Source organism: Ursus americanus, chromosome 25 (genome assembly GCF_024610735.1).
Source record: "Ursus americanus isolate L20-20 chromosome 25, mUrsAme1.1.p, whole genome shotgun sequence".
Classification (NCBI taxonomy): Eukaryota; Metazoa; Chordata; class Mammalia; order Carnivora; family Ursidae; genus Ursus; species Ursus americanus.
In genome coordinates, this window is record NC_142151.1 from 21,436,585 (window position 1) to 21,455,900 (window position 19,316).

At 37.3% G+C, this 19,316-nt stretch overlaps 1 protein-coding gene across 8 annotated transcripts in view; it reads right to left on the minus strand.

Moving 5' to 3' along the window:
- Positions 1-19,316, minus strand: part of ABCC9 (ATP binding cassette subfamily C member 9) — a 127,862-nt gene that overhangs the window by 23,596 nt on the left and 84,950 nt on the right. For all 8 annotated transcript variants that reach the window (XM_087855686.1, XM_045811763.2, XM_045811762.2 and 5 more), the window contains 7 exons: positions 17,139-17,235; positions 14,727-14,956; positions 13,918-14,066; positions 13,634-13,703; positions 11,422-11,579; positions 7,416-7,508; positions 2,720-2,822 (listed from right to left, as the gene is read on the minus strand). In XM_087855686.1, the coding sequence (XP_087711812.1) occupies positions 2,720-2,822; positions 7,416-7,508; positions 11,422-11,579; positions 13,634-13,703; positions 13,918-14,066; positions 14,727-14,956; positions 17,139-17,235 (900 nt within the window). The remainder of the gene's footprint in view (positions 1-2,719; positions 2,823-7,415; positions 7,509-11,421; positions 11,580-13,633; positions 13,704-13,917; positions 14,067-14,726; positions 14,957-17,138; positions 17,236-19,316) is intronic.

The window sequence follows — 19,316 nt, forward strand, 5'->3', positions numbered from 1 at the left end:
GAGGTCATTTATATGTGTACAATTGGGAGAAGAGTTACTTCCTAATAGGAGTTACCTAGTTAACTTATTCAGTACCCTTACTGTGACATACGTTCTTGAATTACACACTTATATTTGAGTAAAGATTCTGTTATTCACATATTCTAAATAATATCCTGGTTCTAATGAACATTCTCAAAGTACTCAGAAGAAAGAAAGAGAGTGAATCTGACTAGTTTAAAGTTGGCTCATTGGGGTTGTTTAGAGGTGTGTGTGTGCGTGCGCGCACATATCCGCATAAACACACTACACACAAAATTAGGCAAAGGAGAAAAATCATACACAAAAGACTTTGGACCTTGATTTCTGTCAGCAGAGATGCCTAGAATTTTGCATAAATCAACAAGTTCCTTACCAAACCTTACCTTTACCCATCAGAAACAGAAGCGAAAGATTCCTTTTTTTTTTTTTTTGGTATTGGTTTTTAAGGGAGAGCTCTGGTAATGAGACTAGACAGGAATTCTTGGAAGGTTCGTAATACACAGCAAACAAAGACAAGACACACTAACAAATGTATTATCAAGGAACAGGATGGATGGCAGAGCCTGCCCTTCCTGTTTCCAAACGTCAATATTTTCTTTAGGTCTCTACAGCTGGAACTAGAATTCTTTTACATTCGGGTTGGTCCGCTGCCTTTTCACATGGGGGTTAAAGTAACGAGCTGTGAGTCAAACTGAACTAAGCCATTCTGAATCTGGCCACGCTACCTCTCTTATTTCTCCTGACCTCCCCTTTCTTGGCAGTCTGAAGGCTCTAATATCTTGTCTTTTGGCTATGAAAGCAGAACATATGGTTTGCTTGAAGATTCTTGTTAAACACTTGTCCATTAACCTGACAGTAGGAAGTGCTAAAGAGCAGAAACAGGAGTTAAGTCAGACTTTCACCTCAAGTCCAAAGCAAACACACTTGCCACTAAAAAACCTGCCTGATCTCCAAGTTCAGAAAAATCAAATAACAAAGGTAACCACTGACATTTTCTCTTATGATTTCAGGACATTCTTTCATAAAGCTACTTCGTGATTAGTTCTGTTTTTCAGATATGATTGGGTTTTTTTTTCTTCCTTAGAGAAAACAAATTTAAACAAACAAATAGAAGCTTAAAACAAGGAATTGGGGTCTGGAGAGGATCTAGGAATAATGTCTTAGTTTTGGTATAAATCCCAAGCAACACTTCATCCGCCTTTATGCTATCTATAGGTAATTCAGGAGACATTTTGCCTTGCCCACAGCAAGCTGGAAGGAATTTCTTATCAACAACCAATGCTTCTATCTAAAATTTGTAAGATATAATTGTGTTGTGTCACTGAATAATTTCTACATTGTAACTAATAGAGTGGAAGAGGATCTCTGTAAACCAGGGGGAAATCATGTCAACTAAAGCTCACAGGGGCATCCAAGAATCCATATCAACTTGTATCCAGCCATCAACAACTCAGATTATAACTTGGGCTCCTTCATTTCCATCTCATCAAATTTCTTTTACTATCTGCCTTCTTTGGTCTGTTGAGTTTTAAAAGCCTGAATATACTAGGGATGCTTAATTAGCAGACATGATATCCTTATAATAGTACAGATAAACTTCCTTTGCCTTTTGACAAATGGATAGATAATTATTTTATTTTTATGTTTTTGAAGATTTTGTTTATTTATTTGAGAGAGAGAGCACAAATGGGGTGGAGGGGGGAGGCAGAAGGGGAGGGAGAAGCAGATCCCCTGCTGGGCAGGGAGCCTGATGCAGGGCTCGATTCCAGGACCCCAAGATCCCCTGACCTGAGCTGAAGGCAGGTGGTTAATGGACAGAGCCACTCAGGATCCCCAATAGATAATTTTTTTTTTTAAATTACAGACATCTCATCATCACCACCAAAGTAGATTATTTATAGTAGAGATTGTGCACACCGGTCAACAAACTACATCTCCTTCCCTTCTGGGACTTGTGTCCCATCCGTCTCCTGGTTCATACTCCAGCTGGTTGGCTTATGAACCACTTACCACAGCAGGTGCTGTTTCCATTCACTTATTTATTCATCCATTCATTCAAAAGACATTTGTTGAGTGCACCTGCTAATCGGTGAACTAGGGGACTTATATTATTATTTTTCATCCTAATATCCCCATGAAGTACCTATTATTATTCCTATTTTACTGATGAGGAACAGACTCAAATTAAGTTGCTAGATCAAGTCTGTGTGATGCCAAAGCATGTGCCTGATCCCCTCCTTCATAAGGCTAAGAAGAAGGCAACTGATGATTAATTGTGGTTTTTTATGTTTTGTGCTAATGTGATCCTCCACTGGCTTAAAACATAGAAAGTCACCATCTCTTCCAGGCCTGTCCTGCTCAGTGAAGGAAACGAGTACATCTGTTCACTTGTCAAATTTGCTCTTTTGAAAAAAAAAATGAAGTTATACAAACATTTGCCATTCCATTAACTTATGTAATCTAGAGACTAATGAACACAAAATGAATTTTTGCTTTTTGGGCTATTTGTCTTGCCATTAGCTAAAACATTATGACAAATTTCATCTGTAACATAAACAAACCTGAGCTATTTTAATGCCCGGAAAAAGTGAAGTTAGTGTGAATCTCGGTGCAAGACTAATTTTTACAACTGTCTCCCTCTTTGCATCAGCCCCCTTTTTTGTTTGGTTTCCATTTCGAAATCATGAAATGAACGTACCGTTCTGACCTCCAGCCATCTGTTGGCTGCGGAGAGAAATAAGTAGGCAATGTTGTTTGTGTCCGTCAGTTCCAGCATACGTTGCTTAAATCTGGTTTCATGCCTGTAGAAAACAAAACTATTATCATCCTAGCCACACAACGGGAGAAATAATAAGAAACAGTCACACTTACTACTACACTATTTACTCAACATAGTGACAAATGGATGGGATGAAATGACTAGTAAATGGACTCCTACTTCAAAATAAAGGCCAGCTGCTACTGCTCTGATGCACGCTTACTGGAGAGGGTGTGGTCCGGGGTTTCTTCTTTCTCAGACCCCTGCTATGAAAAGGAAGCTTTCTGATGACAAAGTCCTATTAAGGATCACTTCATAAATTTCCACATAATTTTGCGGCCACAAAAACAAGGCATGGCCTATGTTGCAAGGGCCTTACAAAAACCAGAGTAAGTTGTACAGAAATGCAATATGCTCTACCTACTTTTTATTACACTTTTTACTTTTCCAAATAACACAGTTAGAGGTGGGTGGGAGGTGCTGGACAAGGACCAGGGAAGACAGGAAACTATGCGTGTGTAACAGGCAAATATACACTTTTAAATTTCTCCTCCTGCTGGCGTTTCTGGGAACCAAAGAAGGAAACTGAGTGGAAAGAAGTAGAGGATGGGGGTTCTTGGAAGCGGCAGATGTTCTTGTTAGATGAGATATCTGATGCTCAAGGTTCTAAAATATTTGTAAGTATGGTCACTGCATGGTAGGAGCTCTCAGTCTATGGTACTTACAGGATTTTATGACAAATACAGTTTAGATATTGATCCCTGGCCAAATTAAATTCATTCTTGGAAATCAACATCATCAGACCAAATTTTGGGTAATCCATGTTATAAATGAAACTTCTAATAAGAATCTTATCCATCTGAACATGTGAGCTACTTTTTCACGTTACATGGTGATAAATCTTTCTAAATAACAAAAATAGTCTCTCCATTTTTCAGTTATTTTCCCTGAACAAAAGAACAATGGAAAGCTGGATAATATAATCAAAATAACTGATTTGAACATTGGAGGAAATGCCAAATCAAAATGTGGTCTATTCCCTCCCCATGGCTGTGACTGTTCTCATATGGACCGGCTGTCTGCACATTATGTTCGTAAGGAATAGCCAAGTTTCATTTGACAGCCCAGCAATGATTCCTGTTTGATAAAAGACTGCCCCAAGTTTCCCCAAATCTTCAAATCAATTTGCAAAACTTTATATTAAACCATCACTATGTCAAATGCATGAAGAAGTCCTGGGTGGGGCGTTCACTTGGCCCACAAAGCCTTCCATACAGGCCAATATAAAGCAGATACTTGATATCTGTCCAATCCATCTGATCATTCCAATATGCCAAACCAGATAAATCAGATAACTGAGTCAGACAACATCTGATCTACAATAATCAAAGGATTTGGCAATCAGAGCCAAATAATTACCTCACTTTGAGTTATGAGTTTGCAGCCTTGACTTAAATGCCATGTATAGGAGGACCTACACTGAAAAGCAACACACTCGAGTGGGGCTGAGCAGTCCCAGGAACATGGCTATCTCATTCTGGGATGGCCCTTTAGAAATGAAGAGAGTGAATAAGGAAGAGGAGGATGGCCCACAGGATTAGAGGATTTACTGCAATAATGGATATGAACTGTAAAGAGATATATATCCACGTAAGGACCAATCTTTATGTATTTGCAGTGTTAGGGAGATTTTCAGCCATTCATTCAGAAACATTTAGCAAGCACTAACTCTACATGATATATATATATATATATACACACACACACAAGATGTACCCTCTGCCTTTGAGGAGCCCAGTCTTTAGGGAAGGAGGGAAACATGGTGTTAACAAGAAAGGACCATGCAACACAGAAGCTGGTTATAACAGCCCTGTGTACAACATGCTACTTGAATATAAAGAAAGGGGGTGATTTGCACAGGGAATGAGGTGGAGGATGGGGAGAGAAGGAGGATTAAGCAAAGTGTCATGGAGGACTGGGAGGATGATCCCAGTGAAGTTTTAAAGGATGAGCTAAATTTTTCAGGTGAACAAGGGAAGACAAAGCATTGGAAGCAGTAGGAAGAACGTGAGCAACAGCACAGAAATGAGAAAACTCATCACGTTCAGGGGCTCGAGACAGGGTTCTCTCCCTAGAGGACAGTGGTAACGGGGAGATCAGAGGTGGGGCCCATTGGATCAAAGCCACTGGGCCACTTTTGAGATAAACATCAAGCACTTTTTCTGACAAAATGCTTTGTCTGGGACACTTCTTACTCTTCATTTAGTTTTGGGATATTGTTTCAGATACACTCTTAAAGAGTTTGTAAATGGAATTGGCAACGGTCTGAAGCAGCAGCGAGAGGGGAGGGGTGGAAATGCAGTGAACATTCTTTCTGTGTGTTTCTATTTGGCAAGAAACCTTCTGTTTTCCTAATGGAAACTTTGACACACTCAGTCTGTATCTTTTCATCCACATCCAGCTCATCTTCTGAACATTCTTAGACCTTTATTCTGTTGGACCAAAAAAAAAAAAAAAAAAAAAGGAAAGGTCACTGAAATCTCAGTCTAATTTAACTGTGATACTTTCGTGGTAAACTACTTGAGGGAGTTCACTGCCGCATGTGAGTACACCACGAACCCTGAATGCAGGGGAGGAAAAGCAGCCTAATCAGTAAATACTAACTTTCCAAAAGAGCTGAAGACTCTGGGGACTCTGGGTAGCCTGAAAGAAAGGAAGAAATGGATGGAAAAGAACATGTTTGATTCTTGACCAAAAGCACCAAATGTAAAGACTCTAGAATTTTAATCATGGCAGCAGGACTGTCTCCACATTTTAAAACTTCCTTTGGTTTAAAAATGCTGATATTTGTGGTACTTAATATTTAGTTTAGAAATGAATGCTGGACGATGTAAATCTGGATGAATATGACGCAGATACTTCTCCATAAAAAGTTGGGTTGTCTTTTGTTTCTTCCAATCATAATTCAAGTCTTAAAGGTTTAACACATAGTATTTTGTTCTTCTTACAACTACCTAGACTTTTCCTCAAGTAAAATTAGGAGTAGTCATGCTAAATTCTGTCCATTTGTTTAGCAAAGAAGGTGAATGAAAAGCCTAAACCTTGACTCTTGGTCAAATTCCTCTGTCATTCTAAACCATTATTTCCTTTAAGACAATTTACCTGATTCCAGTCCCCATCACTCTTAGAAAATAACTTCACCTTGTTCAGGGAGACAACAGAGCAGAGGCTGTTACATGTTGAACCCATCAACGTCTTGCTGTTCTATCAACCAGCTTGCCTGAATCCAGCCACTCTTTGCACCCCACCTGCCATGTTATCCTATCTGTTTTCTCTGTGGTATTTATCTGGGATGGAAGTGGCAGGCCATGTCTTTGTACTCACATCAAAGGTAGTACCTAGCATATGTTCAATACTCAAATATATTGACTTGAAAGGACTTATTTGGTGAAAAACGGAATCTTTAACATGATAGACTTATGAGTACCACTGGTTGGCTTCTATCGGGATACAAATTTGTCTTACTATTATCATTTGATGTCAATAAATAGTTTTGCCAATAAGAGGCACTCTGATGGGAAAACACACCATTATAGAAAGTCTGAATCTTCATGATGAAGTCTATGTAGAAATTCTGTGATACATATTGTTAATGGTTATATCTCTATATTCTACTTTTTTTTTTAAGATTTTGTTTATTTGACACAGAGAGAGACAGCCAGTGAAAAGGGTACACAGCAGGGGAGTGGGAGAGGAAGAAGCAGGCTCCCAGCAGAGGAGCCCGATGTGGGACTCGATCCCGGAATGCCAGGATCACACCCTGAGCCGAAGGCAGACGCTTAACTACTGCGCTACCTAGGCACCCCTCTATATTCTACTTTTTGACTCAAGTTTATATATATAATAATATAAATATTTCTTAGGTTAGAAAAAGCTCTAATTGAAATCACTACATATTTGCATTTAGGGTTCCAAGAAGACATTATACTTTAAGATGTCAATTTTCAAGATTAAATGAAATGCTCAGTCGTGCCACCTTCTCTTCTGAGTTTATTTAACACGGAAAATAGGGCCAGATAATTTTCTGAGTGTTAAGTAAACATTCTTGATCAAAAGCTTGGGTTCTTACTGTTTACCAGTAATAACTGAAGAAAACTGATTAAATCCTAAAATAACTTGATATAGAAGTATTTATTTTATTTTATTTTTAGTAGTGTTTCTTTTATTATTATTAATATACTTATTTTAACTTGTTTATTGCATGCTTCTTTGCTAATCACTGTGGTTAGTGCTTTCCATACATTTGTCAATTAGCCCAATGACCCTAAGATGCAAAGCTGATTTCTCCGTTTCACAGTTAAGGAAACTGAAGCTAGGGAATTGACAAACCCAGTCTACATTACACAGTTAGTATCTTCCCAATATGGCGTTCATTCTTTCTTTATTCTTGTTAAAATTTCAGAGGATTAGACTAACTCTGAACATCTATTGCCATATTTTTCTCTCTTCTAGTTTAGAACACTGCCGTACCCACACAGTGGACAACCAAAAAATGGTAGCAATTACCAGTTATTAGCAGATAGACTTGTTGATGATGTAATTGCCTAATCAGCAAAATGAAAATATGTTTGCTCACCTAAATGCCCGAATGGTGGTGAGTCCTTCAGCTGTTTCTGAGAAGTGGCAAAGCAGAGGGAGCTGGGTACTATCATCAAGTTCCTGGAGATCCCTAGAACAGAGAGAAGTGCAAAATTAACTTCATATGCATTCGGGTTCAGAGGCTACTATGTCCATCCTAAGTTAGGGTTTTTACTTGTCATTGTCACTAATTTCTTCTAGAACTCAGTTTACAAAAACCTCAACAACTTATAATTTAAAGAGGAAGAGAAAGATGAGTACATAATGAATTTTGGTTCAGGCCAAGTATATACTGTGTTGTAAAGAAAACTACTTGCTTTGTGTAACAACTATAATAAACTGCTATGGGGACACAGAGGAATGGATGATTAACTCATACCTAGGAGATGGGTAATATTTTTTTGAGCAGGTAGAATTTAGGCTAAATCTTAAGCTTTGAGGAGGGCTTCAATAAAACAGACAAGAAGTGCATTCCAGCTATGGGAATAAGAGCAAACACAGCAGACTAATGAACCTGGTGGGTTCAATCTGGCTGGTGCCCAGAATCCTTTGCGAGGGCTGAAGTGGGGAAAGGCTGTATCAAGGAGAGGTGGGACTAGGTGGTGGAGGATCCTGGGGGGCTTGGACAAAATCACTGAAGATCAGAAATAAAATGATCAGGCTATGCTTAAGCAACATGACTTGGGAGGCTATAAAGGATGCAAGAGAGTTAGTATAGTCCAACAGATTTTTTTAAAGTTCTGAATTGCTGGGATGCCAGTGAGATTTAAAACAGGGGAAGGATTGTGAGGTAGTCTTCCAAAAGTAGGCTTCTAAACTGCAACAATTAATGAATCGTAGCAGGGCGAATAAGAGAAAAGAGTAAAATATGGCTTTGCTGTTTCTCGCTTAGCAGACTTGACAAATGACCATATTATTTATCAGGATGGGGGACAGAGAATAAAGGAATTTGAAGAAAAAGACAATGAGTCTGCCCTTAGCCACAATGAGTTTGAATCCTTGCCTCCATGCTTCACAGAACTTTTTCTCATAGGTCCTCCAAGAAACATTATATATATATATACATATATATATATATATATGTATATATATATATATATATGTATATATATATATTATATTATATTATCCAATGAATGTTTGGTGGGCCATCATCTGAATCATCCTTTTCATAAAGATGCACACTACTGATGATAACATTTCCTTAAGCCACATAAGCTAGCATTTCTAGAAGAAAGGCTAAGAGTTATACCATATGTTTCAAAACAGCCCTTTTTTCTTTTCAGTCTTTTTTTCTGCCATTTTTTAGGTTTTTGGGGCTGAGGATTTAGAGTTGCAGCATCAATATTCACCTTCCAGAGTCAACTGAATTATACTGTTACATAATCTTCAACAATTAACTTGGGCCATTCTGGGCTGCCTGTGTAGTGCCACAGAAAATGCAAATCCCTTTTGAGTTTCTACAATGGATTTGTCCACTTTAGAAACTGCAGATGAGGAGACAGAAAGAAAGAGGGAAGGGAAAGAAAGAGGGGAGGAGGAAAGTGAATATGAAGGAATGTGAGTAGTTTGCTACTTTAAACATAAAACTAAGTGGCTATTTGTCAATTTGACCAAGTAACAGGTGGTCACTACACTTGAGGTTTGTAATGAAGGGAAAAAATTAGGAAGGAGAAACCTTTGTTTATAGGACTGTATTTTGTGAAACCAAAAAGGTGAGGGTACAGCTTGACCTTGTATTCTTGTAAGTAGGAAACACTTCCTTGCAGAGCTAACCACACATAAGGTCTTTAATTTCAGAGATTCCAAATTCCATGACATTTCCTGTCTCCCACTTTAATTCCTTTTGGTGTTTACAAAACAGTCTGTTAAGTTGCCTGAGCTTTTCAATATGAGTGAGTCCTGCAGAGCCTCAACATCTAGAAAGGTTTTGGGTTTTTTAAGATTTTTTATTTATTTGTTTGACAGAGAGAGAGAGCACAAGTAGGCAGAGTGTCAGGCAGAGGGAGAGGGAGAAGCAGCCTCCCCACTGAGCAAGGAGCCCAATGAGATACAGGGTCCATCTCAGGACTCCAGGATCATGACCTGAGCATAAGGCAGACGCTTAAGACTGAGCCACCCAGGCGCCCCAAGAAAGGGTTTTTTGTCCGTGAAATTTAATGTCACGTGATCATATTGTTCACTCTCGAAGAATTTCAAATAAGAATGGTTGATAATCCATTATCAGTGTTCATTCTTTAACAGTGATCATCTCCATGCAGTGTCTGGGTAGCGCAGTCAGTTAAGCATCTGATGCTTGGTTTCAGCTCAGGTCCTGATCTCAGGGTCCCAAGATTGAGCCTCACATGGGGCTCTGCACTCAGCGTGGAATCTGAGATTCTCTCTCCCTCTGCCCCTTCCACTCATTCTCTCTCTCTCTAAAATAAATAAATATATCTCTTTTAAAAAAGATCGTCTTCATATTTTAGTCACTACCAATGCTAATAACAGATTGTTCTTTCTTATAATGAACAAAATTCTCAATTCCATTTATTTATTTATTTATTTATTTATTTATTTATTTATTTGATGTGCAATTCCAATTTATAATGGACTAGGAATATTTGTCTGGGCTTTGCACTCAATATGTATTGCAAAGGGGCAAAAATAGGCCCAAATGAGTATGTGACTGAAGTAAGACATGACCGTAATATTTAGTGGTAAGAAGACAAGGATAGATTTGGAAAAACAGAAATGAATAACTGAACTTCTTGCCCCTCCAGCAAGCAGCAATAACACCAGAAGAAATGAAAGACTGAACTCATGACTAACTTCTCCCTTTTGGTCTTATTTTGCTACAAGAAAAGCAGACGAGGCTGGGAATGAAAAACATTCTAGATTTAATACAGATCTCTAACATTTGAAGGACCCTAAATCATAGCCAAAATGGAGAAACAACCACATTTTTTAAATTTAAAAAAATGTTATATGATATATTGAGAGGTTCCCAACTACAATCTTGGCTTTTCTTGTTACCTTCCCCAATTTTTCATCATTTTCCTTGCACTCAAGTCCTATTAAATATTCTCAGTTTACTGAATAAACTCAGTATCTACCTTCTTATTCCAGCACTTAATCCACACCCAAGGATTACCTTATCTATGTTTTATTTTCCACAGATACTAAGTTTTTTCAGAACAGGTTCTTGTCAGGTGGATCTCTTCACCTGCCACGTGGCTCACACAATTATTTTCAACACAGTAATGCTTACTGAGTGCTTGTTGCAACAAAGTGATTATTGCAATGATATAAAATTTACTGTACTATTTATAGCAAGGCTTCAAAGCTAAACTGGAAATTTTAAAACAATTGGTACTACATTTCATTTAAGTACAGTACATCTCAGCAAATGATAAATCTTATATTAATAGAAGAATGTAAGATTCATGGCTACTTTCATTTATATTTGGCTGGGTACTCAAGTACGTGTTAAATGATCCAATCTGGAAAGTTCTAATCTCTCAGAGTTACAGCTCTTCTATCAAACATTCAAGATTATCTACTTTTCTAATCATCACTCTGGCTTATCTCTTTAACCTTTTTAAATTCTTCTAGATTTTTACAGAATGCGTTTTAACATTTTATAATATTTTATCTTTTCTCCCCACTTGTGGAATAGAACAACATGAATTACTTACCCTTTGGAACTGTGTTTGGTTTTACAAGTTTTCTGTCAATGTCATGTTCAGAAAAAGGACGATAGCATGAAAAATCTGGCACAGTTTGTGGACTCAAAACTCAACATGTCAATCCACATGTTAATATATGTCCAAGGCTTAGACAACCAATTACAGAAACAATTATAATAGAGCTCCAAATGAAATATAATATAGGTTTTATCATGTTAAAAATAGGTTGCATTTCCAAATTCCATACCTAATCTTGAAAAACACTACAGCAAATCTGGATCACAGCAAATCAAATATATAGGCTTTTGAAAATGAATAGAACTTGGTTTTACTTACTTAGACGCCACTCGAAAGTATTTCTGGATAAAATAAAAGGCGACCCCAAGAGGCACAAGAGCGACCAGGAACACAGGGGTGGCATATGAAATCATGCCAATGGCAGACAGGCACAGAAGTGTTGAGCGAGTTAGAGATTCCAAAGTTGGAGGGATGTGCTATTAAGAAGGTAGTTTGAAAGGAAAATATTTTAGCTCAAAGAAAATATTCGTTACAATGAAGTAAAATATTCACTTTGTATTCATGTTAAGTTATATAATTAGCTCTTAAAGTAGTATATGAACATTTTCATTGTAAGCAAGCCTTCACTCCTTCAACTTCACTCACTTTCCTTAGTTCAGTATTTTACTCATCTATCTACCTATCTACTTATCATCGGTCAGTCCGTCAGTCTATTTATCTTGGGGATTTTATGGATTTTATGGTACTATACTATAAATCTTATTCGCCCATGTGTTCTTGATTTATTTTACTGAACAAGATAGACTATAAATCTTGCCATGTTACAATATACAAATCTCTCTCCTTTTTTTAATGGCTGCATACTATTAAAAACATAGTTAACTATTCCTCTTCTGTGAGACAGGTACATTAATTTTCTGTATTTTGCTTGCTCATATCCTTTACATGTTTTTGATTGGATTATTTATCTTCCTTGTTGATTTTTAGATGCTCTTTATAGATTATGGATGTTTTCCTCTTGCTTTACATATGTTGCCAGCTTTTCTCCCAGTTACTCTATTATATTTTAAATTTGACTTTGATGCTTTTAACTCAACAGAAGTTTAAAATTTTATATAGTCATTTCCGTTGGCTTTTTTCCTTATTCAGAGTTTTGTGTCTTACTTAATTCCTACCCCAAAATTCTAAAATTACTCTCCCACATTTTATAGTTTTATGTTTTTATATGGCTATCTTTATTCCATATGTATTTGCTTTGTATTTTATGGGTAGTTAATTGTTCCAACATCCTTCATTGAAAAAATAATCATTTTCTTACTGATTCCAGATACCACACTTATCCTGTGTTAAATCTCTCCATATGCTTGTGTTTCTGAGTTCTCCATTTTGTTCTTTTGATCTACTTGTTTTCTGTGATCACCAGAGTGTTTTATTTTTATAATGTTTTCTAGGTATCTGATAGGGGAATTCTCTATATACACAGGATTTTTAGGATTTCCAGGATTGTTGTATCTCTTTTCTTCTTATTTGGTTTCTCTCTTTTTTTGTTTTTGTTATCATTATGAATAGCATTTATTTTTCACTTAATTTTTAATTGGAATGGAGAAAGTTACTGAATTTTACATCCTATATCTTATGCAGATACTCTTCCGAACTTTCTAGCTGGTGTTTTATTATGCTAATTGTCTTGGACTTTCTAGGTGACAAACATATCATCTTCCAAATAAGGACTGTTTTGTCTTTTCTTTTCCCATACGTATTCCTTATGAAGTGTTTTGGATGCAGTGTGACTAACACCAAAGAAAACATCAAAATTTTTCAGTATACTTTTTACTTAGTTGAATGCATTAAGCATTCTTTTCCTAAACTGAGGGTAATTTGGTATTCTGAAGGTAATTCCGAAAAGTCAGAAAAGACAAGTGCTGGAATTGATGGATTCTTTTGTCAATCATCCTAAGGGGTCTGTTCTTGGAGTGATCCAATTTTAGAGTTTTAGGACTTTAATTTCAGGACAAACTTCTAGAGGCTGAGGGATCTAAAACTAAACTGGGCATCCCTGGAATATTTTCTGAAATATCACACCATCTAAAGCTTTTTTTATTAAAGAGCCAATCTAGTTGAAATAAAGGACATCTAAGACAGCTTGGCATTCTATCCTTTGCTTCTGAGAGACACTCTGGATCAATACTAAACTTTTAAGAATTTTGCTGTGAATGGAGATACAACATTGATCAAATGATTCCTTTCTATAATAAAAAATTAAATATTAGTTTATTCCTTGCTATTTCCCTTTATTTCCTGCTGATTCTCTAAGCATCCTCTTCTACATGCATGAATTATTTCAAATTAAGATTTTCCTTTAAGTTTTTATTCTAGAAATTAGTTATGCATATAAGATTGATAAGTATGTATATAGGCTTGAAGTTTTAGGAATCCTCGTTGTTAATAGGAATCATGGTTTATCTTAAATGTTATTTAGCTTATACTGAAAAAAATTGTTTCTGAACTTGGAAGTAACCCAGGCACTTACCTGATCAATGATATTTGTATCAGCTGAGAAGCGATTGAGAATCAGTCCCAGGGGGGTGGTATCGAAGAATCTAGGCAATAAACAGATTGGAATGTATGATAATACTAAACTATCTGGAACCTGAGCACTGCTAATGGACATCTTAGAGTCAGGAAAATGAGAAGATTGTTATTTATTTGCTAAAAGGCTAAACACATTCTCTAAAGTTTCACATTTCGCTTAAATTTAAAGATGCATGTCTTTATGATTTTGTGTGGAGGAGTAAAAAATAATTACTTTTTTACCTTATTGGTCCAAGAATTATCTTATTGAGGAGATTGTGGTGAAGGTTTTTGGCAGCTGTGAGACCCATCCATTCTACAGTGAGAGATGTAACAAGGCAGAGGAAAATGCCTGCTCCACAAAGTATGCTAAATCCAGCCACATAGTAGGTCTAAAAAGCAACCCAAACCAAAAAACCCACATATGAAATTATCAGTTTTTTCTTACTAGAACACAAAATGATTCAAAGTCAGACAGTATTTTCAACTTCATTATCTTGCATCAATTTAGATAGTTGAAGGAGTCCAGTTTTTGGACACTAAAGACAGTACCCCCACCATGTTCCTACTTGTTTCCTTCACTCTCTTCCAAGGTTTGCCTAAGGGCAGATGAAGCATTAGAGTCTGTTTTCAGGTTTGAAATATTCTTGGCTTTCTACACCGTAGAGCTCATCTTTCCTATCCCTAATCTCAGAATGACCAGCCAACACATTGGCGTCAGTAGTCAAAATCAATACCACCAAAACAGTAACAACAAATTACACACACACACACACACACACACACACTATCATGGGCATATACTTCCTTTGAATCCAAATCCAAACATTATCTTTAAATGTCTCTTATGATAAGCTTTAAAACACAAAAGCAATCCTAATAGATTCCATTTTGACAGGTCGTTCCATTTCAGGTCGTATTCTAATTAACTTACTGAATCATTACAAAAATCCTATGACATTTGGACTACTAACATTAAACTAAATAAAAGAGCATCACTCTTAATCTCAACATTTATTTCCTTGATGATTTGAAAACAGAATTCACTCTACCTGATCAGCTTTTCCACTATTGTTTATACTGCCCTCCGAAGTCCATGTGGCCAGCCAGTAGTCTATGGCCACAATGACTGAATGTTTCAAAAGCTTAGAGAAGATCATCAGGAAGAGCAAGAAGAATCCCCCAGAAGTAAGGTATCGCCAGCAGGTTTTCCATGGCATTTTGGTCCTGAGCCTCATTACAGTGGACATATTATCATCCTCATCTTCCTCCTCTTCTTCTTCTGCATGTAAAATATTAGTTTAAGCTTTCCTCAGTCAACAGGTAGATAAAATTTGTATTATCTCACAAAAAAGCATGTAAAAATCTCCCTCAGATTTATAGAAATACAAGTGTTAGTTTTAGAAATTTTAAATGCTTTTAGCAGGGAAAAACCTTATTTAAAAAATTGGTGAAAAGTGAATGAATGAGTGAGCAAAACAATAAGCAACATCTATGTCTGGATGAGATCATTTGCCAATTTATTAAACATCAAATTGACAGGAAGTGTAGACTAGAAGTTTACAAAGTTATCAAAAGAACCAAGTTGCCAATAAAACCACAGGTCTGGCCTCTAAACACTTAAAATTTTTTGAACTCTATATTTCTGTATTTGTAAAACTTCACCAGAAGGAAATAGGCTCTGAAATTTGTGGATTGCCCAAGAGGGCATAATCTTTGCTCTCTATGGTCCGTTTTAGATGTGGTCATGGAGGAGAATGAGCAAGAAGAAACCTTCCAGAGAGCAAAGGCAGAGGACAGAGGACAATAGTCAAGGAGTTCCTCTCAGATGTTTAAACCATCTGGAAACTCCAAGATGGTTATCCTAAGAACATACTCCATTATGAAGATGGAATTTCGGCATTTCCTCACCAGCAAAATTTGACTGTGTGGTCTGGAGACTGTCGTGCATTTCCCATCCTTTCCTTTTCCAAGACCATTTTCATTACAGTTATCTTGTTACATATTCCACTACTATATATTGAGCAGGTTGTGGGTAGGAAAGATAGATGACTTTGATTTACAGGTTATCAGACCACAGAGATCTAAATATGGATACTATGGGAAAACTGAACATCACCAAAGATCCTAGTATTTCGAACTGGATGCGGTAAATGAACATACCTCAGATAATCTGTCCTTTGGTAAGGGTAGGTTCCATGTGTGAACAGGATTAGAAATCTGCATGATGAAAGAGCTAGATACTTATGGACTACTAGCTGTCTCCACAACATCCATTCTTTGTTTCCATATTAACTGAAATTTCAACTTGCCTATGGCTGCCCAGCTAAAGACAAGATTTCGTCCTTCTCCCAGTACCTCATCTGTCCATGTAATGAATTGGCCAATTGTAAAGAGTTAGGAACAGTATGTGCAACTACTTCCTGTCTTCCCTTCCTGGTGGCTAGAACAGACATAGTGACTAGGACCAGGAATAGCAACCTAGTGGGAAATAAATAGTAGCATACTGGGCTCTTTAATATGCATTATGTCATCTTATTCTGTAAGAAAGTAGTACTACCTTATTTTATGCCTGAGAGAGTGGATTAACACAACAAGCCCAGGGTAGAGTATCCAGCCATATACTCACCACTGAAACAGTGGAAAGTGTAACTGGGGATGACTCCACTTTTAGAGTGCATTAAAACTAACTGGTTTTAAATTCGAAAGGCTGATGTCTGTTTACAGCACCAGACATCTTTAAAAATATTTTTAAATCTGAGGACCTGAAGTGTGAAATCTATTCATTCATTTGTTCCTTCGTTCATTCTCTCAATGAGTATTTATTGAAATGCTGAATAGTTATCATCTGAAATATAAAGGTAGCACAATTTGGTTCTTTGGCTTGAAATTACAATTTTCTCTCTTTCTTAATTGGCTTGTAGAAATGCAGTCTTAAGCAAAAACTACATAAGAAACATGAAGTACAGTGCATTTACCCTACAGACTTAAATGAGATTTATCTTACAAACTTCTTGGCAACAAATGTCAAGGCAATGTAATTATTTCATCTTATTCCTCAATTTTCCAAGAAATCTTTTTTTTCTGTACTATACCTTATTAGATCCAGAAAACTGAAACATAACAAATGGCTTTTGTGGAATTCTCTTATTCTTCATTGCTGTATCGTCATGAAAATTCCATGAGGACTTACTGAATGATTCAAGTATAAATATTTCAAAACAGTATTTTCTTCATATTCCCCATTTATTGCTTATTTCTGAAGGACTGGCATTTTATTAATAACTTGATTTGGTCATTCTACTAGAACTTTCCAATTTATATGAATGAAGGTCTAGAGCTATTTAGCTCTTTTCTTCCTGCAAAGTGGCTTCTTATTCTTCACGGGCACACTCGTGCATTAGTTGCCAAGGTAAAACAATCATGTCCCACTTGAATGTTTCAGATATAAGAAAAAGATCTACCTTCGTCTTCATCCTCCATTTGGGCTTTGGCCTCTCTTGAATACATGGCTCTTCGGAGGGTTTTCCTCTCTAGAGTTGTTTGGTCAGCTTCCATATCCTACAGTAAACACCATGCTATCATCACTCAAGGAGCTCACAGCTGCAGGAAGGTTTTGACTTACCCATCAGTGACCCACATACACCAATCGTTAGTTATCTTTGCCAGTCTTGGCCTCTCTGCTCTCTCTAGAGAAACACAACTCCTGTTGTAGGAGTAGTTGTGAGGCAACATCTAAGGTTTGTAAGGTTTCTGAGCTTAGAGGTGTTGGGCAGTAAGAAGCCAGGGCAAGCAGCAACAACACAATGGCACCAACCCCAGGAGCAGAGACACCTCCTTAAGGCATAATTCCACCTTTGTTTTATCTTTACACCACTTTGAGATACTCCCTGTAACTCTCTAACTAAAGATTTTTTCATGTTAATAAATAATTTCCTTCAAAAATGCATGCAGTTCTAGACTCGGTCAAGCACTATCACTCATCCCCTCTTATAAAAAATTATTTAATCAGAGTGAGTTTCCTTAGCATCTCACTAGGGTAGCTGCACAAAAGAAACAGACTTCAATAGGCAGTGAAGGAAGGTAGGTAATTTTGAAGTAAATGAAAAATGAGGGCACTTAGGTGCCTAGCAACTTAGGAGAAAGCCCTAGGAGGGGGAAATATGCAGAAGGAGAAGGGAAATGTGCCCTAAACAAACTTTGTGAATTTTTCAGGGTTGCTTCAGTCTTGCATGCTCAAGACAGGGAGAAGCATTTCATTTTCTCTACTCCTCTGCTTCCAACACCCTCTTCTCCTTGGCTTCAGAACTGGAGTGGTAGTATCAGTTCTGATACACTGTGGGTTAAATCAGCTGAGGCAGGACCCTTTGGGAAATTAACCGTAGTTTTGTTTCTATGGGGAAATGAATTCTGAGTTCCAAACAACTGACCCACAAACTTTTGGGATCTATGGTAAATTGAGGGCTTTCTGTATATGGTCACCACCCACTCCCCCACCCCCCACCCCCGCCACACACACACACACACACACACACACACACAATCACAGTTTGACTGTTACATCAATAAACAAATAAACCCTTAGTGATCAGTCTCTAGGTAGTGATCACGGTTGTTGTTGTTTTCGTTTTGGCCTTATACAATATGTGTGATTTAGGAGACTTGCTAGAAGGCTCTATTGCTTCCAGATTCTTAGTTTAAAAAGAATGAAAGCTAAAGCCTCCCTTGAATAGCATTTTTTTCAGAGACAGTTTCATATCGGCTTTTAATTTTGCCTAATGATAGGAAAACTAAAGCTTGTACATGAGATTAAATACGAAATTAAAGTTGACTCGATCCTTTGCATACAGGGTAATAAAATGAAATGACCCTGCACATTGGAAAACAGCAGATTTGGTCCTTGTTCAACTCTCCCTGCTATGTGAGCAAAAGATGGAACATCTCAGATACTTAAAAAAAATCTTTATTCATTTTTCTTATAAGTAAATGCTCCGATTAAGCTCATTACAGGTTAAATATTTTAAATTACATTGATATTTGGCTTAAGTAAATGTGAATTTCGTTTCATTTGTCTAAAAAGTATTTCTTGAACACCTGTTATGGATCAGATCGAGGCGAGGGCTGGAGGCTGGGGGAGGAGACATCAAATGATGTTAGTTTATTTTGCTTAATAATATTAGGAAGATAATGGTGTCATCCAAGCTAGAATTTTTAACAATATTTAAATCAGCTCAAAGTGTTATCTCTTCCTCCTTCTTGTAGTTTTCATTGCTATCCTTGTAACATATTCTTTTGTTGACACCTTAGCCCTTAAACTGACAGTTGTGTCTAAAGCCCAGGGACAGGATGTTTTGTTTCGCCGGCCTTCTCTGCTTGCTTGATCTGCTCTGGCTCTAGGTCAGCCTTTCTCAATCTTGGCACTATTGACATTTCGGCCAGATAACTCTGTTGTGGGGGCTGCACTGTAGATGTTTAGCAGCAGCCCTGTCTTCTACCCACGAGAGGCTAGTAGCACCTGCCCACCAGCTGTGACAACCAAAAATGTTTCTAAATGTAGCCAAATGTCCCCTAGAAAGCAAACCAGACCCTGGTTGAGAACCAGTGCTCTTGGCAAACACCCGATCCTGCCATACAACAAAGTG